This window comes from Chelonia mydas, chromosome 10 (genome assembly GCF_015237465.2).
Source record: "Chelonia mydas isolate rCheMyd1 chromosome 10, rCheMyd1.pri.v2, whole genome shotgun sequence".
In the NCBI taxonomy this organism is placed as follows: Eukaryota; Metazoa; Chordata; order Testudines; family Cheloniidae; genus Chelonia; species Chelonia mydas.
In genome coordinates this window covers 51333311-51359811 of record NC_051250.2, presented here as the reverse complement: position 1 = coordinate 51359811, position 26501 = coordinate 51333311, and the positions used below count along the sequence as shown (strand labels likewise).

General features: G+C 40.6%; 1 protein-coding gene across 3 annotated transcripts in view; it reads left to right on the top strand.

Moving 5' to 3' along the window:
• TLN2 (talin 2) overlaps positions 1–26501 on the top strand; it is a 342088-nt gene that overhangs the window by 263035 nt on the left and 52552 nt on the right. For all 3 annotated transcript variants that reach the window (XM_037910906.2, XM_043523668.1, XM_043523669.1), the window contains 6 exons: positions 4005–4175; positions 12505–12651; positions 16332–16433; positions 18618–18737; positions 21690–21836; positions 23420–23586. In XM_037910906.2, the coding sequence (XP_037766834.1) occupies positions 4005–4175; positions 12505–12651; positions 16332–16433; positions 18618–18737; positions 21690–21836; positions 23420–23586 (854 nt within the window). The remainder of the gene's footprint in view (positions 1–4004; positions 4176–12504; positions 12652–16331; positions 16434–18617; positions 18738–21689; positions 21837–23419; positions 23587–26501) is intronic.

Here is a 26501-nt window from a genome sequence, read left to right as displayed (position 1 = left end):
CTGTTGAAACCACTTGGGTCATTAAACAATGCCATCCAGGCATCTGCTACAACAGTAGTAGATCTTTGTCCAGCAATAGAAATCCATTGAATCCATTGAAAAAGTACTGGAAGAAGCAAAGACTTCAATCCAGAAGTTGACTAATGAAGGCATTTGTATTGAATCCTTAAGTGAAGAGGACAAGAAGTGTTTGTTAAGACAACTGAAAAAGTATTACAGACTTGATTCTTAAAAATCTACAACAGCAACTTCTAGAGTCTACTCAACCTCTACGTAGCTTTCATAGATCCCTGTCCTATAAAACACCGACAGTTGAGTGGAGTGAGGCACTACCAGCAATGGGGCTGCCGTGTGCTCAGGACAGAATAGAGAATTTGAACACAGAGTGGAATATCATATGACGAATGAATGAAAATTTGACTTCAACTTCTTTTTTATCATCACTAGTGGCTCGACCCGATCTTTGTGTTGTCTTTCCTGGGATGAAAGAAGTAGCAATTCATCTCTTGCTACTCCCAGTCACAACAGCTACAGTTGAGTGTTCTTTTTCATCATTGAATAGAAATTTGTGTTTTAAAAGAAGTCGCCTTCTGCCTGATCATGTGAATGAACTAATGAGCTTATCAACTGAAGGAATGGAAGTACCGGGCACACGAGAAGCCACCAAAGATGAACGCATTGCATTCAAGAAGTTCATTAACAGAGTTGTGCAAAATTATAACAAGAAACCAAGAAGGGCGTAGATGTAGTGCTTCATAGAAGGCTTGAGTAGCCAACTTTAATTTGTGTGATGATTTTAAAACATAAGTCAAATATAATAAAATGGTAGTGAAACATTTTTCAGTTTTTACTATGGTGCCATACAGCCCACGTTCACCCTCACGGTCTCACCCTCATCGGCCGTCACCCCCCCCTCCAGTAAGTTCGAACACCCCACCCCACCCCCCATTTAAATTCCTGGGGAAAACACTGGCTCGGACACAGGTTGTGCTATACCTACTACAATAGATGTGCGTTGTAGTGTACAAACATTTGTTCCTCTTGGGGCTTTAGTTTAGCATATTAAATATAAAAAACCCACCATTGCCACCTAATAAAGTTATATGTATTGGGTTTTAGCAGTTTCTCAGAAATTATGTATTACCATATTCTGAAATGCTTTTACTTTTGAGAACAATAAATGTGATCTTTCTATGTCAACACATTTAACACGTGAAAGACAGAAGCAAAGAATTATTTCTTTTATTTTTGTCTACACGTGCTAGATTTTCTGAACACTTGATGTCTATTGGTGTCTGTTTAGTTTTGGATAATCATCAAATAACTGAAGTATTTGATATTGCCTTGGTTTCTAGCAACTTTGTGTACTGTGCTTAGATCAGTGTTGTCTTTGGCTCATAGTATCTCAACTCTAAATCAGTGATGCTCAGATCTCAGTGGTTCAGGAGCTAAAGGAGCAATCAGCATTATCCAAAAGAGCCGCAACAGAGTAAATTCATTGTTTCATTTACTACAGTACTATATATTCATATTTAAACAGTCTGACCAGGGAAATATTTAGGTTTTTAGAGATATATATAAAGCAAAACGACTGACCAAGTATTATTATTTTATCAACTACAGTTGGTTAATAAGATAGTAAAAGCATCCTGATTGGTTAATAATTTTGACTGGTTAATAATTAAATCACAGCATTTTGATATCATGTTCTCCAAAGAGTCTCGGGAGACACATTAGAGAGCCACAGTCTGAGCATCACTGCTCTAGATGGAAAAGATGTGTGATATTAAATAGTCATCTCCATCCTCTTGCCCATGCATGGTGGTTCTTTATATACCAAATAAACCCGCTATTCTCTATATGGGAATGTCCACTGTTTTAAATGAATTAAGTGATATGGTTTCCACTGTTTCCTTTGGAAGACTTTGCCACCGTTTAATAGACCTCACATTTAGAAAGTCTCTCTTGATATTCGGCCTACCTTTCCTTAGTGTCATCCTGTTTCTTGTTTATGTTTTTGTAACCAAAATAAGGAAGAGGAATTACTTGGATGTTTCCAGGCTTCAAATATTAGTTGTCCATTATCCATTTAGTCAATGTTTTTCTGAATTAGACATAAACATCTTTTTAGCTACATTATGTTTTTATGTACTACTGATTTTTCCTCCTAAGCCAGTCAGTGCAGAAAATTAAGCATTTTTATAGATTTTCAGAGAAGTTCTTTCACTTTTAATGTCTTTTCATTTCTGTGCTATGCAGAACTGTGCGCTATATTCTACATGCTATTTCATGCTATGCTACTCTGAAACCGGAATATTCTACATGCTGTTTCAGCAGTGCGCGATGGATTGCTATTTATGTGTTGTGATATCTTACCTTGAAGTAAGCAGGTCCAAAGTCGTACTGGCTTCCTTGCCAGCAGCTGTGATAGATTCTCCATAAGAGGCAATTTTTAAATCAAGATGGGATATTTTTCTAAAAGATAGATTCTATCTCAATGGGATTTAATTTAGGGAAGTCCTATAACCTCTGTTACAGAGAAGGACAGTCTGGCCTCAGAATATTTTAATCTTTTAGGAGATTTAAAGCCTGCTCCTTCTTGGTTACTTCTAGAGTGGAACCAAGACCCTTCATGTTGTATTGGTTCTTAAACTTTTGCATTGGTGATCTCTTTCACACAGCAAGCCTCTGAGTGCGACCCCCTTATACATTTAAAACACTTTTTTTAAATATTTAACACTATTATAAATCCTGGAGGCAAAGCAGCATTTGGGGGTGGAGACTGACAACTTGTGACCCCCACATAATAACCTCATGACCCCTTAAGGGGTCATGACCCCCAGTTTAAGAACCCCTAGATGATCCACAAAATGAGAGGTGCACTGTCAAATTTTCATTTTATGTAGTAGATTTTACATAGTAAAATCTCATTTGCTTTGGTGAGTTGTGTCTCAGCCAGTAGTGGAAGGTCTTCAGCAACACAACAGTGAATTAGTTGAGTAATTTGGGGAAAGGATGAGACTACATGAGGTTTTGAAGAACCTCTCAGTACAGGAAAAAAGTCAAACCAGAATAAACTAGCTCAGTATAAATCACCAGTGGAATTGGTCTTGAAGTACTGCAATGAAATATATACAAGGTATTGATTCCATTTAACCCCTATTGGACAACTTCTGTCAAACTGTTTTTGATAGTCAATTGAGAAACTGTTTATTCTTCCATTTAAATGTTGTTTATAAGAACCAGTTCTGTTTCTATACTTGTTATGTGCTTGAATCTATTGGCACTCACTTACCTTAAGAGTATAAGCATGTGATGTGGCCACTTCACTCCCCCATGGACCTGCTTATTCATGATAGAATAGCAGACTATATCCTGAAGCAATATTAGCCCTTCAGCAAAATATAGCATCTTAAAAAATGTTTCTGAATCATTCAGGTCTTTCTTTTTTGGGATAAGACTTAAATGAGGCTTTCAGAGAAATTTGTTTGTTCCTTCATAGAGCCAGTAACTGTCTGAAAGGTTCAAAAATACAGACTGTCTATCTGAGATCAAATAAATCTCTTCTGAAATTCCAGGTGCAATACCATTCTACTCTGTTTTCTGTTGTCTGCAACCAAAGATGAGAAATTCCAGCGTTTAATTACAGATCCTTCCCCATGTGGTGGAGGAGACTGTCTTGGTTTATGCCCTTAAGTACTGTCTGACTTCCATGTCAGTTTTGAAAACAATTGGATCTGACGTCAGAGTCTCACACACAAAGTTGAGAACATCTGAGAGGAAAGCATTGCTATATTGCAGCGTTCGCAGCTGAAGAAGAGATAGAATAGCTTAGGAGACATTGGAATGAACTATATTTCATGCAAATCTGAAGCATTATGAAGTTGTGCTATTCAAATTATGCTCAAAAAACAGCTAAAGATCTCCTTGATGTTAATTAGAGAGGGATGTTGTGTCCTCTCAGAAACTGGATTACAAGCTTTTCGTCATCTCTGTTGTCTTAGGTTACGCAACTGGCGAGTTACTTTGAACCCCTGATTTTAGCTGCAGTTGGTGTGGCATCCAAGATGCTAGATCATCAGCAACAGATGACTGTCCTGGACCAGACAAAGACACTAGCAGAATCTGCCCTCCAGATGCTGTATGCAGCCAAAGAAGGAGGAGGAAATCCCAAGGTATAGTACATGTGTGTAATGAAATGGGAGCGGTCATTAGAAATAGTTATCTGAAATGAATCCTGCAGTGTTAGAGTGGAATCTAGAAAGTAGCAGTGGACAATAGGATTGTATGTTAATTATCAGATATTTTATTTTCTCATAATGGTGACTCACAGATAAGCCCTTCTGCAAGTTTGTTGTTTTCCTAAGGATTTAAGTCTTTGTTGTTTTCCTTTCAATTGTGAAAAATAGCAGCAAGCTAAGATCACTAGGGGCAAACTATGTTCTGACTGCTGTGTGAAGTATTATGAATAATATTCTAAGGATGCACACAGAGTTTTAGTTGCATATGATATAGAAAAATGCAAGTATATACATTAAGCATTCATCTTTAGTGTATACTAGCCTGCTTTAACTTTTTCATTAATTTCTTTAATTACCGCCATAATTGTCATGGTAAAGGACAGGAAAATAGAATTTTGTGCTTGGTTTCCAAGTATTTGACAGTTTTGCAAAGTTGTTGTAATATAACAGTATATTAAGACCTCCAGAAAAAAGTATAGGAAATAAGTCTTTCACAATTAGATGTTAGCTGAACTGATGAATAACTTAAAGATTTTGCCTCATTTATGCTTTTGGTAGAAGAAAAGGAATAACTTGATTTATAAAATGGCTCCCCAAGTATTTGGAAAAAACCCTAAGTACTTTTTTAAGGATCAGGAAATAAAGAATACATAGTAACAGAGCCAAATATAATGTCCATTTTATTTAGAGGTGATTAGAATATAATAGTGCTTGCTCAATATATGAACTAAAAAATGCCTCCAGTTTTCCTGTGTAGGAGTTACTAATGGTACAGCATGTCACTACTGATTTACAGCAGCTAACAAACAGGATGGACACAAATTATCACTGTGTACTCCCCCCCCCCCCCCCGCCCATATATATATATTTGGTTGAAAATATAATTTTAAAAATGTTATTGCTTAACAAGATCCCTGAACAAAACAGTCCATGCATGCTGTGTGAAGGTGCTTCTGTGGTTAACAGGGCAGAGAGAAGGGATGGCTTGGAGATACAAGCATCAGGTTTGGAACACTTAATCAAATCTTCGAATCCTGACAGGGTCAATTCAGCCCATCCTTTTGAATAGTCAGTAAAATACTCTTTACTGTACAGGCAGTCCTCGGACTTACGACACAATTGGTTCCTGAAAATTACGTCGTAACTTGGAACCGCAGTCCACTCCATTGTGGGACCAGTTGTCGTAAGTCAAATCAGGGTGTCAGTTCAGAAGCGTCATAAGTGCTGTTCGTCGTAAGTCGAACGTCGTAAAGTTGAGGACTGCCTGTAGTTTATGCTTGGGGATGTGTGAGGGCATGGGGCATTGGTATGCTCAAGACCTTAAAAGCCAGTCTTGTTGGTTTTGAAATTCCTGGGTACTAATTGCAAGAGCATGTCCTTGGCCAGAATAACTTATATTTTTACCTTCCGCCTCTGCTGTTCTTTGGGTTGTGTGCTGCCTTCTTTGGCTAGCTGCTTCTTTCCAGCCTCATGAAGGGTTTGCATTTCCATGGTGTGTTCTGCATGTGGTTTAGGAAGAATCCCATGCCTAACTGGTGCATGTAAATTGTTTTTGAACTCTGAGGCTTTCAAATGGTGATAGGGCTGAGGGATTTAGAACAATGTATTATAAAATTGTATCTCATTTAGAAAGCAGTTGGGTAACTAAAACTACTTTACACATAGGCTAACACACTAATACCCGTTTAGAGATGGTCAGGTGCAAAAAGGTTTCCTTTGTATCTGAGCCAAAGCTCATTGAAGTTAACAGAAGGATTCTGTTTGATTTCAGTAAATTCTGGTTCAGGTTCCTTATCTGGAGTGATGATGGTCAATAAACACAAGTGAAGTTGGTAGGATTTTTTGAGCTTTCCAAGTGCGAGAAACTTGTTTTGGAGTGTTTTTTTTTCCACTGTCCATATTCTGGAGAGGAATTCGTACACCACAAGAGTTTTGTCCTTGCATGGGTTCCTCTACTGCCCATACTTACTCCTGGGGGAATTCTGCGCGACTGCGCATGCACAGAAATGGTCTCCCGCAGGTTTCTTTGTTTCCCCGCAGAAAAAATGACTTTCTGATGGGGAAGCAAAGGGAACCCACGAGTAGTCATGTGACCCTCCCCAGCAGTAAGTTGTGCGTCCCCAGAGCAGCCAGCAGAGAGGTAAATAACTGTGTGTCAGGGAGCATGACTGGGGAAGATCCGGCTGGTGGCTCCTATCCTGCGCCGTGCTCAGCTGTTAGTCCCAGCTGGGCTGGGGAGGACGGAACTTTCTCTTCCCCTGCATGGCATCCAGGGCTGCGTCAGACCCACCCCCAGATTTCTCCCCCGGTTGTAGGAAGCTCTGCAAACTCCCTTCCTCCCTCCCCCCGAGCCCGCGCTTCCTGCACCCATCGCTTCTCAGCTGCAGGGGGAGGGATCACTGTACACGGAGCTACTTCCCCATCTACACAATCCCCATGCATCCAGTCCCCTCATACCCAGACCCTCCCGGTGAGCCTCACTGCCCTGCACCCAGAACATCCCCCGCAACGAGCCCCACTCCCCCTGTACCTTGACCACCCCAACGAGCCACCTGGATCCCCAGCCTACTGAGTCCCAACCAGCTGCACTTGGATCTCCACCCCAATGACCCCCATTCCTCCAGCATCTGGAGCCTCTCCACTGAACCCCCCCACACCCAGACCCAGTTGCCAAGTTCTACCCCTCCACACCCAGAACACCCTCCCCCCCCCCCCCGAGCCCCAACCACCTTCACTTGGATGAACCCCCCCCCCCCCCCCCCCCCGCAGAGTCACATTACCGGTGCACCCAGAACCCTCCAGCAAGCCCCTGTGCATCCAGATCCCCCCCGCACCTGGATCCCTCACTGAGCCTCCCAGACCCAGATTGCCCCACAAAGAACCCTCTCCACCCACACCTGGATCCCCCAACACTTGGATCCTGGCTTACTGAGCCTGCCTACCCACACCTGGTACACCTGTCACGGAGGGGCAGGGCCCTGGGGTGCTTCTGGGGCAGGCCCGGTCCTTGCATTGTGTCATGGTTGAGTGAAGCCTCACCACTGAGTCCACTGTGCAGAGCTCCCCCTCCAGGACACGATCTCCTACCTCTGTGCAGCCAGTGGCCTGTGCTCCCAACGCCATGCTGGAGCCTCCACATTTATTTGACAAATAAAATTTGCAGAATTTTTTATTTTTTGGTGCAGAATGCCCTCAGGAGTACCATACTTCAGGAAGAAGTCTCAGATGACATGGGACCACTGTTACTTCATGGTGGGCACTAGCCTCCAGAGATACTTGCCTTTTGGGCTGAGCAATAGTGTGGGGAGTTTTCCTCCAGTGTAGTACAGAATAGAATGGGCCTTAGGTTTGCTAATACCCATTGTCTGTTGGAGGCAATGGCACCTACCCTTGTCTGTCAGGTGACCCTTTCTGGATGAATCCACAAAAGGGGATTGCCACCTGCAGAATGATTTAATGGAGGCATCTAAATATCTTTTGAATGTTAACTTCTGGCCATTTCCAGTCTGAGCTGGATTCTGAACAAAGGCATTGAGGTGAGAGCTGCTTATTGCGTTCCCATTCCATGGAGCCATTCTGTCCATATGTAAGTCGTCTTTCCTTGCACTGTTGAGCTGCAGGCTCTGAGCACTCCCTTTAAGAATGTTTTCTCAGTGAGACTTCAGAAGTTGATTCAGTCCAGTTGGTGTCCTCAGGTTTGTCTGCTACCAGCTCTTCTTTCCGAGCAACTGCAGTTGCACAGTTTAATCCTAACACTTTTGTCCCATCTATACTCACTCACACATTCATGCAGTTTGAATTGTTCATAGTACTTCAAAAAAAAGTGCAACACCCCTATAGTATTTAAATAAATCGGATGGTGATTGTATGTTTCAACTTATATTATCTAAATCCCACAGTGTGTTTTAAAAAGTGGTAGTGAGCGTGTTTGGCTGTTGGCTTGTTTCTTCTTCAGGGTTTGCTCTGATTGCCTATTGCCTCATCTTGTTCAGTAAACACTGACTTCCTTCATTCCCCTCCTCCACTTCTTCTTGATTAATGAATTGGGCATTATGATTGACATAGAATAATGCAGTATCACAGACCTAGGATATAGGGCAGAGATGATAGGCAAATACAAACGCTGTATCCTCAATTGTTGGCAATATCAAAGAACATCAGGGCTGATATTTAATGACTCCTGCAAGAGTTAATTTAGAACTTAATGCTTAAAAAAATACTGCATTAGCTTGAGTATATCCAGTGCAGTGCCACCAGGTGAGCCAATACTTGCATACATAGGCTTTTATACTTCACTTTGCCACATACACGCAAGTCTATTGTGTAGCCTGGAAAAGACTTCTGATCAATGCAGCCATTGTTTACCTTTTCTGCTGCTTGCACTTGGCTGCTCAGTTTACGTTTGTATAGTAGAGTGAACAAAGATGGTTCCATCTGTTCTGAAGATGCCTGACAAGGAAACCTTTTCTGAAGCTTGTTGCGTCACTGAAATGAAATACAGAGGAGGAACAAATGTAATAAATAAAGAACTGCTGCCTGATAATTCATTCAAACCAAGCAGAGCTTTCAGCTTTAAATTTTATATATTTTTAATTGTTTTGTTTCCCTACAAGATACTTAATCTCTTCAGTGTGCACAATACCTAGATGTTGTGTCTGTCACTGAAGGTTTGCCTAAAAATAACTGAAGCACAGGAAGGAAGATGATACCAGCAAAAATGCAAAGGGAAATGATGGAGGATGAAGGCTGAACTACATATGCATGAAGCTCCTCACTGGACTTAACTAAATCATCTGAGCTATGTTGCTTGCGTTCAGAAATCAAACTTTGTCACCTTATTCCCTTTATGTAAAAGAAATTGCCTCATTATCTTTGGGCTGTTTGGGGGAAAGGGGCGGGGGGCTATATTTTCCCTTGAAATACTTTTACCAGTGCCATTAGCTTTCCCAGGAGTATGCATGCATGAAGAGGAGATGAGAGCACAGTTCATTTATGAGTGCTTTGTAAGGAGGTATTGATATTTCTGCCAGCTTCAGCTCGTGTGTTTGGGCTGGGGTAATAGCCTATGGAGAGTTGAAAATTCAAGGTGTACAGGTCTCTCTGGAAAATATCTCAAACTGAAGAAAAAAAAATTAATGTGGATTCAGCTGAAAGAATTGCAGGGCCAAGAAAGACTAGCTCATTCCCTTGTGTCCCTGTATTAGCAGTAGATCAACAGGCATATTGCTATGCCTCATCACAAGCATATACATTAAGCTGTTTATAATAGCAATGGGTTGTGTGAATTACTCATCTGATATACTATATTAAGTGGAGCTGGTCAAAGTAGGCGATCACGGAAATGTAGTCCCTTTTTTGTACTTCAAATTTTGAGTCTTTTTTAAGTTCTAACAATAATCTGGTCCAAAGCACATTCAACCCAGTTAATACTGTTTCTGAAACATACCTAACTGTTATAACATACTCTTCTTAAACCTAATAGTAAATTGCTCTCATTTTCTTAATTTGTCAGTAAAATTTGTCAAAGCAGTTGATGATCCAACAGTGTTGAAGAATGAGGTTAGTAAGGAGTTTTTCTGAAATGTTTCTTTTGGACAAGAAAGCTGCCTGTCCTGCCCTGACTATTACCTACGGTGTTTTGAACCAAGATAATTTAAAGTGTATTGGGTCCTCTTCATCAACTCTGCTTGACCTCAGTGTGGCCAATACTATAAACCTTGGGTACCTTGAGCAAGGAATCATTTTTGTCCCCTTCCCTCCCTCTCTTCGTTTGAAACCTCCCCTTTTAACTGCTCGTCTTTCACCTTTGGTTGAAGCTTTACAACTTCCATAGATTGTGGGGTGTGCTCCAGGCCTTATCCCCAGCTCTCTTCTATATTTCTTTTATCCCTCTAGGTCACCTTGTTGTTAGCTTAAAGGCTTAGCCTTATCTTGGGCATCTTCACTCTATCAGCTCCTGGCTATAACTTAAACTCACACTGAACTTCTCCTTGATAAAAGATTTTGTGTGTGTTGCGCTTGCTCTTTCTTTCTCTCTGACCCGGAGTCACTTCCGTTGTTTAAATCTTGCCTTAAAACTTCCTGTTCTCTTCAATTTATAAGTGACTGAAAAGCATGTTGTGACGGGTTGGATCGCAGAAATCCCCTGGGGAGCTGCCACCTGATGTGCCAAGACTATTTCTGCCCCTGCTTTCCTGCCCTGTCAGCTTAGGACTTCAGTGCCCTGCCTGGTTTGAGCCAGACCCGCTAGCCTGCTGCAAACCCAGACCCAGGTCTGAACCACGTCCCCTAACAGCTGTGGGCTTAACTGAAAGCAGCTTACAGAAGTGTTTCTGTCTTCAACACTCAGACGCCCAACTCCCAATGGGGTCCAAACCCTAAATAAATTCATTTTACCCTGTATATTGTTCACCTTCTATAACATTGATACAGAGAGATGCACAGCTGTTTTGCCCCCCCCCCCCCAAGTATTAATACATACACTGGGTTAATTAATAAGTAAAAAGTGATTTTATTAAATACAGCAAGTAGGATTTAAGTGGTTCCAAGTAGTAACAGACAGAACAAAGTGAATTACCAAGCAAAATAGAATAGAACACGCAAGTCTATATCTAATCAAACTGAATACAGATAAAATCTCATCTTCAGAGATGTTTCAATAAGTTTCTTTCACAGACTAGACACCTTCCTAGTCAGGGCACAATCCTTTCCCCTGGTACAGCCCTTATTCCAGCTCAGGTGGTAGCTAGGGGATTTCTCATGATGGCTTCTCCTTTGTTCTGTTCCACCCCCTTATCTGGCTTTGGCACAAGGTGGGAATCCTTTGTCTCTCTGGGTCGGTCCCCATCCCCCACCCGGCCGTCCCTGTCCCCAATGGAAAAGCACCAGGTTTAAGATGGATTTCAGTACCAGGTGACATGGTCACATTTCCTGTGAGACTCCAAGCCTTCATTCCTCCCAGCCTGACTCACAGGAGGGCCTGCCTGAAAACAGCCATCCACAGTCAATTGTCCTGGCTGATGGGAGCCATCAAGATTCCCAACCACCATTAATGGCCCACGCTTTGCATAATTACAGTAGGCCCTCAGAGTTATATTTCATATTTCTAGTTTCAGATACAAGAGTGATATATTTATACAAATACGATGACCACACTCAGTATATTATAAGCTTTGTAATGATACCATACAAAAGACCTTTTGCATGAAGCATATTCCAGTTACATTATATTCACACTCATTAGCATATTTTTATAAAATCATATAGAGTGCGTCACACATGTAATCCTGTTCTGGGCAGGAAATGCTATAGAAAAATGAAATTTAGAAATGCCCACATTAAAGGAAAGCGTGTTCTCCTCTCCATATTTTCTCTTGTTTTCTTAAGTTCTTTGTGTAAAAACAAAAGTGTGTTTCTACCTGGATTTTCAGTTTTCACTGATTATATGGTTCAATTGAATAGCAAACAAGCTTGTTGATGTAGACCCTAATCATATGAGATGAGGGTTTTTGATTACAGAACTCTGGATTAATTACCTGTGTCAAGAAAGATGGCTATGGAAGAATCTCTCAAGAGTCTTAATTCCTACCTAATGCTTTGTTAATTGCACATGTGTGGGACGCATTCCAAACCCAGTATGTGCAAAATGTTCTTCCTTTCTGCTTATGCTTTAATGTAATTTTCAAGTCGTGTGGCATAAACAGGCTATATTGAAAGACTAGGTGCCCTGCTGCCTTTCTGGCAGGGACCTTAGCAATGCAGTTTTCAATGTCCTAAATGTTGTTTAAAATTATCCCTGCTTAGTGGCTTCCATTGCTTTCATCAGGTACATAATCGGTAAAGATTAAGCACATTTGACCCATACAGCTACCATTTATGACAAGGCCTTTTCTGAACCGGTTTAAAACTGGAATGATCTGTTGCCTTTCTTTAGCTTCATTTCCACTGCATTTACATGGTGATCATTTTCCTTAATCTGTTGTCAGGGAAAAGGGCTTGTTCTGTTTTAAACTACTCTGAATTTAGGGTATATTGAGTGGGTGAGGCATGGTCTTGTTTAAAGAGGCATTCTCATTCATATGAGATTGATATGTATCATGAATCAGTCTCTTTCCTGTTTAGCTTGAAATGAGATTTTCAAAGAGGTGTGGTTAAAATCGCCACGAGGTGTTGCCATAATAAGCATTACTTGCAGAACAAATGACTGCTCCTGCAGAGATGAGTCCTTAATATTATCTCTCTTCTCTTACTGTCCCCTGTACAGGCATCTCACACTCATGATGCAATCACAGAGGCTGCTCAGCTGATGAAGGAGGCAGTGGATGATATAATGGTTACATTGAATGAAGCTGCCAGTGAAGTGGGCATGGTTGGAGGTATGGTAGACTCAATAGCTGAGGCCATGAGCAAGGTGAGTATTGGGTACGTAGCAACCCCAAATTACATGGAAGGAAAGTAATGGTTATTCTAGATGATACTGGCAACAGTTGCTTCACATTTAATATACGTTCCATTGTACCACTGAAGTAGTTCAGAGAGCTGGATGCTAAATGTTCCTTAAATGGCCAGTGCTAAGTCAGTTCAGCTTTCTGTGCTGATGGAACCTGTTGTGTTGATATTGATCATAAAGGCCTGAAGAGTTTCTAAACTCTTTCACTATCCTGCATTAAACAGTAAGAGGTGGGTTGGCCATGGTTTTTAAACAAGGTCCTTGCTTTTACTCAGTTACTTGGCAAACACTCAAAAAGCATTCATTCAAATTGAAAGTTTATTGATTAAACACCAGAAAGAACAAGAAATGAAAACAAGCATTTGTATTGAAACTGTGCTTGAGTGATTATGCAAACAAACTTAATCAGGCCTTATCAAAGCCTCTCTCTCCTTTTGCAGTCAAAATATCAGTGTCTCTTATTTTCCGAGATGAAAAGGAAAAGATTCTTTGATGAAAAGGAAAAGGTTAATTTTATCCTCAGTCCTGATCTGAAGAGCAATCACTTGTCCTGTTCTCAACAAACAGACAGACACAAGGTGAAGGAGTGACAGGATAGAAAAGATAGGTGAAATAGGCTTTGGCTGATGTTTCTGGAACACTGTTTAGTTACGAGTGGATGCTTTTGCCGGCAAGTCAACCATGACACCTACGGCTTGGACACTGGTTAGTTACAGTCTGGTCAGGGCCATCATTTGGTTGCAGCCTTTCTCTTTAGACAAGGCAGGTTTGTTTGAATGTAGTAAGATTGACTTCAGGATTTGATGCAAAGCCAGGAGAGTGAGATAGGATAGGAGGAACAAAATAGTGGGACAGAAGATAACGCAACAAAGGAATGCAATACAGAATCCTACGTGGCTTTGCAGTGCTGGTAAATAGATATTCCCCCCAGGTGGGCTGAGGACGGGATGTCCTGGTAATATGATGACTTTCAGCACTCACAGGTGAAAACAAAGTTACTTAAACAAGAGCAAGGCCAGCTGGCTTTCCTTGTGGAAGAAAGTCTGTCAGTCTGGTTTGTTCCTTCTGTCTGGGAAACAGGGAAGATGTGATGAGACAAGATGAGCTGGGATGCGGATGAGAGAGAAAGTGTTTTTTTGTTTTTGTTTTTTTTTTCAGTCTCTTTTTAATAATCCAAAAAGGGGAAAAGTGGGCAGCATAGTTCATTCACCTCATTATTTTGTCCACCAATTAGGCCTAATGTCTGTCTCACTTGTTTTGTTACATTAACTTCCAGCTCCACATCATCTGTTTTTAACAGGTATAATTTCAGCAGTCCTTGGATTATAGCGACATGGCCCTTTTTGTTTAGACTGACCCAGTTTCTCTGTTTCATTCTCTTGCACCTGTTTAAAACATTCAGTATTGTAAACAACATGACCAGTTTTTCGTGGTTGTTGTAACATATTACAGACTTTCAAATGCTTTTTACAGTTGAGGTTAGGGTGACTTTGTAGGTCCAGCAATCACAACAAACCCTACTGTATGAAACCATAAAACTAGGAGATTATTAGCATTAATTGCAAAATAGCACCGATGCACATGATGGAACTTGCACTTTCAGTAGACACAAAATCATTCCCTTTTGTTCACACTGGTTCGGTAGGATTATTTTGGAGACCTATTCCATTGAGTGGTGTGCCAGTATTTAAGAAAACAGTCAAAAATTAGACATTTCAATTTTTTGGTCTTGCAAATGGTTTAAACTGCCTTGTAAATGAACACTGGAGTAGTATTGGTTTAGCATTACAACATAGGTTTTTTTCCTCATTAAGTGACTCTCCCTTCTTAGACTTAGACTAGGTCTTGTTTTATCTTATTTGATAAAGATAACAATATACATAACAAGTTTCTGAAATGACAGATGATAGAAACATTTCTGATATTCAAATTAAAAAGAAAGCGTGCTCTAAAGAGGAAATAACTGTTTTCAGATATCTCTGTGTACTGGTTGATGGCATGGTATCCCAGTGCTTCAGTTGGCTGGAGACATAGTGCTAGGCTGCTTGATTTAATCGCATACAGAAGAGTCATTTTAGATGGGCATCTGCTTTAAATGACGTTTGCAGCCTGTAATTTTCAGTTTTTGCTTTGACCATTTTTATCTCTATGTGCTAAGAATTTCCTTTCTATCTGCCAGGGTTTGTAGCAAGTCTTCTCTCATGAACATTGTCCCTTACCCCCCACCCATCCCAAACTTAATATGTTTTTCTCCTATTGGAAGACTCTTCACAATTAGGATTCAGTTCTGAGGTCAGGTTGAATGTGGTAAACATTGTTGGTACAAAACTCTGCCATTTCAGAATTTTGAGATTAGGAGTAACTTCCTCGGAACTTTATCAATGATTAACGCTTCGTTCAGATTCCTCATTCGCTTCTTCATTTTGAACCAACCTCAAAGAATTGAAGCTTACACTTGAATGAAATACATGAAGGTCAAAGAGAAAACAAAACCTAACTCATATATCAGTGGTCATTCGCTATGGGGAAAAATGGGCAGTTATTTTCCTTCCCCTCAGCCAGGCTTTTCATCAGTCTGTGGCCTCCATTATGTTTTTCACTTTTTGCATGCTCACTCACACACATTCAACTTTTCAGGATATAATATCCCATATAATGTTCTTTATGCTAAAACATCTCCCTCTCCCTGCCCCCAGGTTTTCTTAAATGACACTCTGGTTGCATATCCATATGTAGAGGAGTTTGCCAATTTTAACACAAAATAACAAGTTGAAAGCTGTTGCATAGCAACCAAGTATGTGGGTCTTTCTAGGAAGAGAAATCAGAAGGATGGGTTAGCAATTATCTTCCCTTGAAGGGGAGTGTCTCAAAACTGTAATCTTTATTTTCTTGTCTGGGGAAGTACCTTTTGTGGCAGAAATGCGTATAGTAGTCATATAAATTCTGGATGCTATTTTTTGTCATGTTGTCTTCTAAAACAAGTTAGTCTGGTTTTACTTCATGGCGGGGAAAATGAGATGAACTTGAGGAACACAGTGGAGGAAGCCACGTCTGAAGAGTCTTTACCTAAGATAATTAGCAAGTCTTTATGAGAAAAACATAACTAGTAAGTTGGGAGTATGCTAATCTCAAAAGGAAGGTATGGAGAAGTTTAACCTATTAAGCAAGTACATTTTCCATCATCTCTTGCTAACAAAAAAAAATTTAAACAATTTATTTATGCAGGGTTTCTTGTTTAATTTTACTCAGTCTCTGGCATTTTGGTAGCTGAGTGATATGCAGAATGGAAAGTTTCATTGGATGGCCTAAAGGAATGTTATAGAAACTATTCAGGTGAAAGATCTGTCTTGTGATCATTGTACAATCATTTTTAGGTCTAATGGGTTGCGGGTCAGGGAAACTAAAAGAAAAAGTGAACTTGGGAAGGAAGTCAGGACTTGTTGACTATGTGGGCACTAAATTGCATATTCTATACCAATGACATGAAATTAGTGATGTAAGCTACGAAGCTTTACTGTACATCTGAGCTCATTTTGTATTTAACTCTGTGTTGTACAATTGCAGTACTAGACTGAAAAGTTTAGTAATATGCGTGTCCTGCATGCCTGTCATTGCTTTCATGTTTTCCCCTCTCTCCACAGCTGGATGAGGGCACACCTTCAGATCCAAAGGGAACATTTGTTGATTATCAAACTACTGTAGTGAAATATTCTAAAGCCATTGCTGTAACAGCACAGGAAATGGTAAGAGAAACTAGCAAGTGTTCTATAAAATAGCTGGGTAACAACTGCTGAGTATGTGTAAGAAATTCAAACCGCTGTAGGGTTAATCTGAACCAATTCCAACTGGAGCCGCTTCTTTGTGACATTGACTTCCAGTTGATCTGTTTTGTGGGTAGGCAAAATAGGGGTGTTGACACCATTTCCTGGACTTCTTCATTGGAACCTGATTGCATGATGGACAGGAGTGTACTAGCAGCAGAGTGTGTCATTCTGTTGGATCTCTCTCTGGCTAACTCAAAGTATGGGGCTTTAAAGAGTATATGCTATTCTCTGTACCTGGCTGCCCAAAAAAACAAGCTATGAAAACAGGAGAGAACACCTTAGGAGGCCTGTGCTAGAACTTGACAGTAACCAAAAGAGATGCCTCCATTATGAAGAGAGTGGAGGGAATGGGGTAGAAATATAGCATTCAGGAACAAATGAAGTGAAGCAAAAAGAAAGTTATGCTGATTACTGGGGAGAGAATAAAGTTAGGAATAGCAGTAGTGCAAAACTCTGTCCACCATGTCATTATTGATCTGTTCTGGGCCTAACTGATTTAGACTGGTGTAGACGTTGATATGATTTATACCCCCATCAAGAGAATAATACTTGAGCTGGTCTGTTACTTGAGCCTGTCTTGAAACAATGGTTTGACTGTGCCAGAACATTTTACAGCTGAGGATTTCTTTCCACTAGAGACTGAACTAAGACCAACCGATTCATTTCGTTAATTTGCTCGTGAAGCAGTCTGTTAACACTCCCCAGCTGGTTTTAAATAGACCTTTTCTAGCCAGTTTTACAATTTAAAAGAGGCTATATTCCTCCTCCTGTAATGAGAAAAGCCATCGAATTTGGAAGTCTGTGTTAACAGTGGTTCTTTGGCATGAGATGTATATATTAGTGGAATGTGATTTCAAGTACTTCTCATGAGGCTTACTTTATATGAGAAACAAATGAAGGTACGTGTTGAAAGAGCTTTAATCAACCCTTCAAATCATTGGAATCTTGTCCTATCATAAGTTTCTTGGTGACCTACATTAGCCCTTTGGGGTGTGATACTTAATTATTCTTTAACTTTATCCCTTAATTAAAATCAAACCTTGCAAGACAATTGTTAAATTCATGAAATGAGCAATGGTCAAATTCTTGTTTTCTCTCACAGAATTCCTGATGCTGTGATTCAGTTGGGCATAAAATGAAGTGGGGAGGGACCTTTGGCTAATTAGGTCCTTCCTTGATTCTGATGAGTCGTAGTAATGGTTAATATAATAAAGAGTGTTCATCCATTAGTAAATAATACGCTACCTTTTTTAAATACAAGGATAATATTGCACACTACCCTACCTTGCTGTGCAAAAAAAAAAATTGGTTTTGCCAAAAAAAAAAAAAGAGAGAGAGAGAGAGAATCTTTGCAGGTACTGTAGTAAGTTGTCGTTTCAACAGAAAGCAGTTAGCTCTTCTCTGTGCACATTAGGAATTTGTCTAAGGCCAGTTTATGGTTTTATCCAAAGGCTGGAATATCACTCCTTTCACCTGTTTTCACAAGCAGAAATGGAACAATGTCACCTTCACAGAGTTGGCAGATATTCCAGGGAAAGTTTCACTTTTTGTGCTCCCAAATCAGAAACTCTTCATTTTGTACATTTCCAGCCATTTCCATCTTGCCCCAGAGGTCTTTCACGTTCTGTGAGTCTTAGGATCCACTTAAGATCCTTCCACTCCACATCATGGTGACCATCAGTGGGCTGAGGAGGGTCTAGAAGAGAGTGGGTTACTTAGCCCATCAGTGCCAAATGGAGAGACTGCTGTTATGCAGTGTGAAGCACTCTTCGTCCCTCTCTACCCCTCCCCAAATTCACCTACTAAGCTGAGAGTAGAGTACTTCTGCAGTCATTTACTGTACTGAGGAGTATATTTCCATTTCTAGCTGCTCCTCAGTTACTTTGTGTTCTGTGGGTGTGTAGTTACTGTGGTTCTAATAAAGCATGTTTGCTTGTCTTTTTGGCTCATAGAATTCTAGCTGGAAACTGAATTGCTAAAACAGCAGGAGGTACCCTATCACTGGTGCTGCAAAAACATACTTGTGTGCTTCTAGGCAGTGTGGGGTATTAACAAGCTGGTTTTATGCCTGTCATTGTTTTATTGCTTGTTTTCTTTTTTCAGATGACTAAGTCGGTTACTAACCCGGAGGAGTTGGGAGGACTTGCATCACAAATGACCAATGACTATGGGCATTTGGCTCTCCAGGGCCGAATGGCAGCAGCCACAGCTGAACCAGAGGAGGTCTGCAGTTTTTAGACCTCTAAACTCTGAATGCACAGTGGTGTCAACATTAAGTATTCTCTTGCACTTTAATATGGGGGCGGGGAGGTACGGTAACCAAAGACAGTAGTCCACCCAGTTGCTATAATGCAGCTGCAGTTATCCCCAAGTCTGAGTCTTCTCTTATGCAGTCAAATAGAAAATAGGGCTACAACCTTCTGGTAGTAGGGGTGTTTTCTCTGAAACATTTCTGAGATCATTTAAAATGAATACAGTAAATATTTTCCCAGACAGGAAAATTCTGTTTACTGTACTTCAGTCTTGTCAACCATCTGTTTGTCCAACATGTAGGAAGACACAGTCTCTGTCCCATTGACACTGGAAATATTGGGTAGTAAGACACATGGGATTTTCAGAAGGATTCCACATGGGCCTAACATTGCATTATAGGCCCCGTTCCGTGGTTTGGATCAGAACCAAAGGTGCAGTTTCAGATCTGGAGATTTGTACTCAAACCTCTCTCTTCCATCAGATTTCAGGTTTGGGCCTATCTGTTTTAGCGCTCTATCAGTACCTTTTAAAAAGAGTCGATTGAAGCATACAGCACGCACAACCAGATAAAAGCTTTAATGCTATTATTTTCTCTGAAGGGAAGGGGGAACTAGTAGAAAATGTTTACATTCCATCGTGTTGGCATAAAGTCCAAAATATTGCCATCTTCGTTTTCATCACAGTTGAATCATAAGTCAGCCACTGTTTGCCATTACCCATTTTGCACCACTTTCACGACTGTGGCATACGACCACCTGTGGAAAACATCTGTAGTTAGATATTTATTTACAATACAGACACATCCTGGAACAATACTCTATACATATATATACATGTAGGCTCTAACATGCATTCGGTTGCAGCATTGCTCATCCAAAGTGTATGTGAATAAGAGCTGCGGAATACAGCAAAACATTTTCTACTAATATTTAAGTTTTTAAACAAGTTCGTTTCTACTGTTCTTATCCCTTTTTATCTCACTTTTTGTGAAATATCTCGGGCACTAGTTTTCTGTTAGGAATGTTACAAATTAGCAAATATTAGAGGCCAAAGAAAGTAAGCTTTTAATTTCTAAAAGTGTGTGTGTTCACACCACAAGCCAAATTATAGGAGTTACTCACCAGGTCAGAGGACAGAAACATCCAATCAAGCATGAACAGCAACTCAACGTCGATCATCAAGTATTTGAAACAAATTGCTTGCAACACTCCACAGACAAGAACTGTTCTCCAGAATAACTGGAAAGTTTCCAACTGCTTGCAGGCAACCTGGAACAGAAAATTGGAGACATTTCTCTAGTTATTCACTACAGATCATTTCCCTCAGTCTCATGATTTGATGAATCACATAAACATACTTTTTTCTCCTCTCCTCAAACCGTTTCACATATACCAGGGGTTCTCAAACTTCACTGCACTGCGACCCCTTTTCTGACAACAAAAGTTACTACAGGACCCCAGGAGGGAGGACCAAAGCCTGAGCCCGCCTGCGCCCCACCATCCCTGGTGGGGAGGCTAAAGCCCGAGTCCCATCGTCCCAAGCTGGGGGACCAAAGCGCAAGGGCGTCAGCTGCAGGCAGGGGGCTGTAACCTGAACCCTTCCACCCAGAGCTGAAGCTCTCTGACTTTGTCTTCGACCCCAGATGGCGGGGCTCGGGCTTCAGCTTTGGACCTGGGCTTCAGCAAGTCTAAGCCAGTCCTGGCAACTCCATTAAAATGGGGTCCCAACCCACCATTTGAGAACCGCTGACATATACCATACTGCACTGAGAGGGAGATTCAGAGAGATAATAGAAGGAAGGGAATGGTCGTTGTCCTCTTTCTCCATCATGTGTATGGTACTCAGGGCATGATTAAAAATCTTTGAATCAGTGAAGATGACTGCTTTTTCCCTATTGATTCTTAGGCTGTTGGTGTTTAGCTCCATTGGCCAGTAACAGTATCAGATTATCGAGATGAAATACCTTCAAACAGCTTTTGACTTATTTATTACACTTCTCCACTGACAGTTCACTTGAGTTTTTTAAAATATTCTTGGTGCTGAATATCAAAATCAATGGCTTATATTCATCAAGCGTATTGTTAGACATAATGAACATTTGTTTATTAAAATAGTGCACATTAACTTCAGCTTTAAGTAGAAATAATTCCATTATTGAAACTAATAGCTGCAATTCCTACTTACGTATTAACCAAAATACACACACAATTATATGTAAACATGTGTAGCAGTACTAAAACTAGCATTGGTTCGTGTTTCTCAGACCACACTGCTATACTCTATTTCAAGATTAATAGTAAATCTGAAATAGTGATGCATTTAGAGGTAAGTATAGGTTTGGCTATTTTATAGGGATGTGCTAAGTATTGGAGAATAAATGAATAGCCAAGAACTTGTGCTAGAGTCATCTGTGACTGAAACTGAGGTACTCAGAACTAAACTTACATACTCCTCAACCTAGTTTGATCAGAGTTGAGGAGGAGCCTGTATGCCTTGAGGTCAGCTCACCCTGAGAACAAGCAGTTCATTTTTGCTTTATATCTTGGGCAAAGAAATATTGCAACACGGGGGCGTACACATTTTTGTGATGTTTCTACTATCTTTTAGAAATGGCTACATTAGATCTGGGTAAATTCCCTGTGCTAATCACATAAGACATGTCCAGATTTTGATTCCTCCTCCATGAGTAGTCCCATTGAAGTCGAGGGGACCACTTGTGGATTAAGATGCTACTTAGCGTGAATAAGGGATGTCAGAATCTGGCCCTTATTTCTGATCTTTGCAGGAACGGTACTGGTGGGCAAATATTTGCAACAAAAATTGTGCAAGTTTTACAATGTTTCCATTTATTCAAAGCCTCAACATTCTAAGCACCTTCTTGGTCTCCTATTTCCCCTTCCCCACAATTTGTTGCCTATCTAGATAGGATTCCAGATCAGGACTCGGGTACAGGATCTTGGTCATGGATGTATCTTTCTAGTACAGAAAGCTGGAGCTCTACAGATTTGCCCTACGGACAGCTACACCAAGAGGGAGTTGATAGAATGTGCTCGTGCTGTCACTGAAAAGGTAAGATGTCCCTTGTTGTTTCATAGATTCAGAAGGGGTCATTGTGATCATCTAGTCTTAGCTCTTGCATATCAGAAGTCATAGAACTTCCCCAAAATAATTCCTAGAGCAGATCTTGTAAAAAAAAACATCCAGTCTTGATTTAACAGTTGTCAGTGATGGAGAATCCTCCATGACCCTTGGTTAAATTGTTCCAATGGTTAATTACGCTCACCGTTAAAAATGTATGCCTGATTTCTAGTCTGAATTTGTCTAGCTTCAATTTCCAGCTATTGGATTGTGTTATATTTTATACTTTACTTAAATTATGATGGGGTTTTCTCAGATTTCATCATTTTGAGGCAGATACACTGTGAACACTGTGTAGCTAGCAGTGGGTGGCTCTTAGCAGAGTGTTAAAATTCAAGAGCCAGTGACACTTCCCATGAGATGCTGTTTGCCCTATAGCCCTTGGCCAAGGTTCATCCCCTCCCCCACCATCTTTCTCCTGTTAATGTGTGTCACTTGTTCACCTGGCTGTCGTTTTCCTTCCCAGCAGTAGCTTAATTTCAGTGGATCTGATATATAGATATTCCAAACAAGTCATTTGGGATAAAGGGTGGTATTGCAGCACTTACACATCCACTCTCGGGAGCCCAAATTCCCAGTCTCTGCCATGTTGCTAGGCCAGAATAACTAACTGAAGTTACAAACTGTTCCTCTCTATTTGAAAGACACACTGTAGTTTGACGTAAAATATCGTTTTGATGTAGTGATCTGTTTTGAGAGGGCGGCTGTAGTACTGCTATTAAATGAATACCCCCTAAGGGAAAATGGAGCAACTACTGCACCTCTTAACTTCTTGGCATAGTCTCACAATATGGACTTGTTCATTGTGCCAGCATTTAGGATTGGGTTCTTTATACTGAATCAGGGATGGGGAGATCACTATATCACTGAAGCGGAAGAGTGGGAAGAGCTGTGTAGTGTGTGACAGCAGAGATTTGTCTTTTAAACAAGCTGTGTGACAAAGTTGAGTTGCCAAGCGCTTCAGTCATCGGCTGCATCAGTCATCCTTGTGATCATGTTACTGGGCAGCACCGTAGATTGCTGAAAAGTAATTGTGACACTGAAATAAATGCACCAAGCTCCTTTATTGACTGTGCAGAGTACTGTAGGATAATTGGAATTCTTATTTATTGTAGCTGGGGAAAGCTTTTCCTTTCATTTAGATATTATGGAAGATGAGTGCTTACACTATTGATTGCAGAGTGTCATTATTTATATGCAGAGCAGATGCAGTTAAGGCCTCCGTGATCTGCTCATTTATTGTGTATCCTGCTTGATCAGGAGACAGCCTTTTCCTACTGTGAAAGACAAATGCCAATAGCAGGCTTCCTTCTGTGGAAAAACTAATCAAACCTGCTAATGTGCAGATAGAGCAGACAGAGGAAGGGAAAGGGAGAGGTTTATTGTAGATTGTGAAATGAGATCACAAAATGAATTGCACCTGTTGATTTTCATCACAGGAGTTCGTTTAACTCAGAAATCAGTTCATTATGCTTTGTTTTAATGTGACCCTCTTTTTTATTTTCCTGTTCCAGGTTTCCTTAGTTCTGTCTGCCCTTCAAGCAGGAAACAAAGGTACTCAGGCTTGTATCACTGCAGCTAGTGCTGTGTCGGGGATAATTGCAGATCTGGACACAACTATCATGTTTGCTACAGCTGGAACCCTTAATGCTGAGAACAATGAATCATTTGCGGATCACAGGTCAGTGATACCGAAAAAGCTGGTGGAGGGGGCTGGCTGCAACAAGGGGGCGGGGGCAATAGATAAATGTCCTGCTAATGGCAAACAAGAGAGGGTGGAGATGCAGTTTTTCCTGCCTTTTCAAACCCCTAATAATGAAGCCAGATGAGCAGAGGAGTGAGAGAGAAATAGGAAAGCGCTGGGGTCAGCGCTTCAAAAGCTAGATAAAGTAGCCTGTATGGTAAAAGCAAATTTCATTTTGCCCATTTATGCCGGAGAGGAAATTTTAAGTAACAGCTGGATCATTCTCAACTGTTTCAAAAGAAAACCTCGAAGATCAGTTTTATCCAAATTTTTTAATAAATCCATTTCTATATTTCATTCTTACTGATTATGTTACACTGTGATCCTAGTTTGAATAATTAACTGTCCATGAATTCAAAGAGAAATAGTTTTCCGATGTTTTTTGCAAGACTTGTTTTTTACTTCATGGCTTTTTCTTCCTGGGTTACTAAATGCACTTGCCCACTGCTGATGTTGGAGATTATTAATGGAAGAGATGCTGGAGTGTCAATCATGTTGTCATTTGGTGATAGGGTGACCAGATGTCCCGATTTTATAGGGACAGTCCCGATATTTGAGGCTTTGTTTTATATTGGCGCCTACTACCCCCCACCCCCGTCCCGATTTTTCACACTTGCTGTCTGGTCACCCTATTTGGTGAGATGATGACACAGGTTTCCTTCTGATAGCGTCTGATATAGAATGAGAGATTTGGAGCATCCAGGCCGTTATTCCCCTCATATTAAAAACCTGGTTCTAGTGGTCAAGACGGTGAGCTGTTGCTTAACAGCACAATTGGCCTATACTGCCAGCATTCAACTCAGTGCTGTGCCAGTGGCTTTGGGAGTATGAAAAGTGCAGTGCAGCCCAAATTATTGCAGCTTTATACACTAAGAGTTATGATTCATTTTTATCATCAAATAGTAAGTGTGTTAAATGCTGTGTGACAAGTGTGAAGACAAGGTCCTGCTTCAAAGAGCTGAACGTTGGAAAGCAAAAATAGACAAAAAGGCTGAGCAGTGATGATTAGCAGTAATTTCGTTCCACATTCCTTACTTTGTTACCGAGCCGATCACTTCTCTGAAGGGACGTCTAGAGGTTATGTACGTCCTTTAGACCACTTGCTAAGGGAAGGGAAAGCCTTTATGCAGAGGCTTAAATGGAGTATGCAAAGTGTGTATGTATAAACACAGGTTGGGGTGCCCCCCTACCCCACGAAGCAACAGTGTGGTGTCCATGTACAGTTGTTGAACAGTTTCTCCTCCTTACAGTAAATCTTAATATTGTACCTCAAAACTTACTTTTGCTGTTAAAAATAGCAATCTTGTTTGAGAAGGAGAGAGATAAGCAAAGAGCTCAAACAGGGTCCAGAGAGTTAAAAGCTCAGTACGTTTTGTCAGGTTTCAGAGTAGCAGCCGTGTTAGTCTGTATCCGCAAAAAGAAAAGGAGGACTTGTGGCACCTTAGAGACTAACAAATTTATCTGAGCATAAGCTTTCGTGAGCTACAGCTCACCTCATCGGATGCATTCAGTGGAAAATACAGTGGGGTGATTTATATACACAGAGAACATGAAACAATGGGTGTTATCATACACACTGTAAGGAGAGTGATCACTTAAGATGAGCTAATACCAGCAGGAGAGCAGGCGGGGGGTGGGGGGGAGAAAACCTTTTGTAATGATAATCAAGGTGGGCCATTTCCAGCAGTTGACAAGAACGTCTGAGGAACAGTGGGCGGGGGGGGGGGGGAATAAACATGGGGAAATAGTTTTACTTTGTGTAATGATCCATCCACTCCCAGTATGTTTTGTATATTGCATTATAAAACATAATTCAATTCTAATTAAAACTTTCTTTAAAGCAAACAAACAAATTGCTTTCTGCTGTCTCTTTGAATTCAAAAGGTATTACCTGCTTTTTGCATTGTGTCTGTGTTTTCTAATCTTTAATTGCTGTGGGAAGTGCAGAAATTGATCCTTTTTCAGTAAAGCTGGATAATCATTTTGATTTCCTTTTCCCTAAATGAGTAATTGGAGTAAGAGAGTATGCATGAAACAGCTGCTATGTAAGAGCAGATTTTTCCAAACTCTGAATATATGGATTTAATACTGTGCACTTCCAACATAATTGAAGATTGCCCCATTTCTATAAAAAGAAACGTACTTTCCGACTCATATGCTCTCATGAGTTATCTTACCACAGGCCTTGTTTAAACTAGAGTTTAAAGGTGTGATGTTAGCATGTGTTTGCCTTGAATATACGTTAAACTGGTCAAGATAAATCCTAGAAGAGCACCTGTACTTAAACTCAACCAGTTGTGCATTGCAGTGTGCCTTGTCTAGACCAGATTTTTAATGTGTGTTACCATACATTGCTAATGTGCTAACATCACACTTTTAAATCCTTGTTTAAAGAAGTTACACGTTTTTCCTTCCACTATATCTAGCAATCCTGAGAATTCCAGTTGCTGGGTTTTGTGCACGTTTTGTTTATTTCTAGGCTTACTCTTTTTATGTTCAGTAAAGCATAAGGGCTGTGGGCCTGGCAGCTCTCAACCCTTCACTTTTGTTTTCTAACCTTTTTTCTGAAGTTCAGTACTCACAATAGTTGACTGGATGGCTGACTTTCCCCAGAATATGGGGGCAGGGGGTTGAAATGTTTTAGATTTGTCTGCCTGAAGAGTTTATGTGAAGAAGGAAAAAAAAAGATATGAATCAGTCCTGTTTCCTGCAGCTTCTCCCTTTCTCATCCTCCCCCACAAATCCTTATTTTCTTTTCCACAGAACATGCTGGTGGAGGTTTGACAACTGGTAGTTACACCATGGCTCGGCTTAATCTCTCCACATTAGGACCCAGTGCTCCCTCCCTCTCC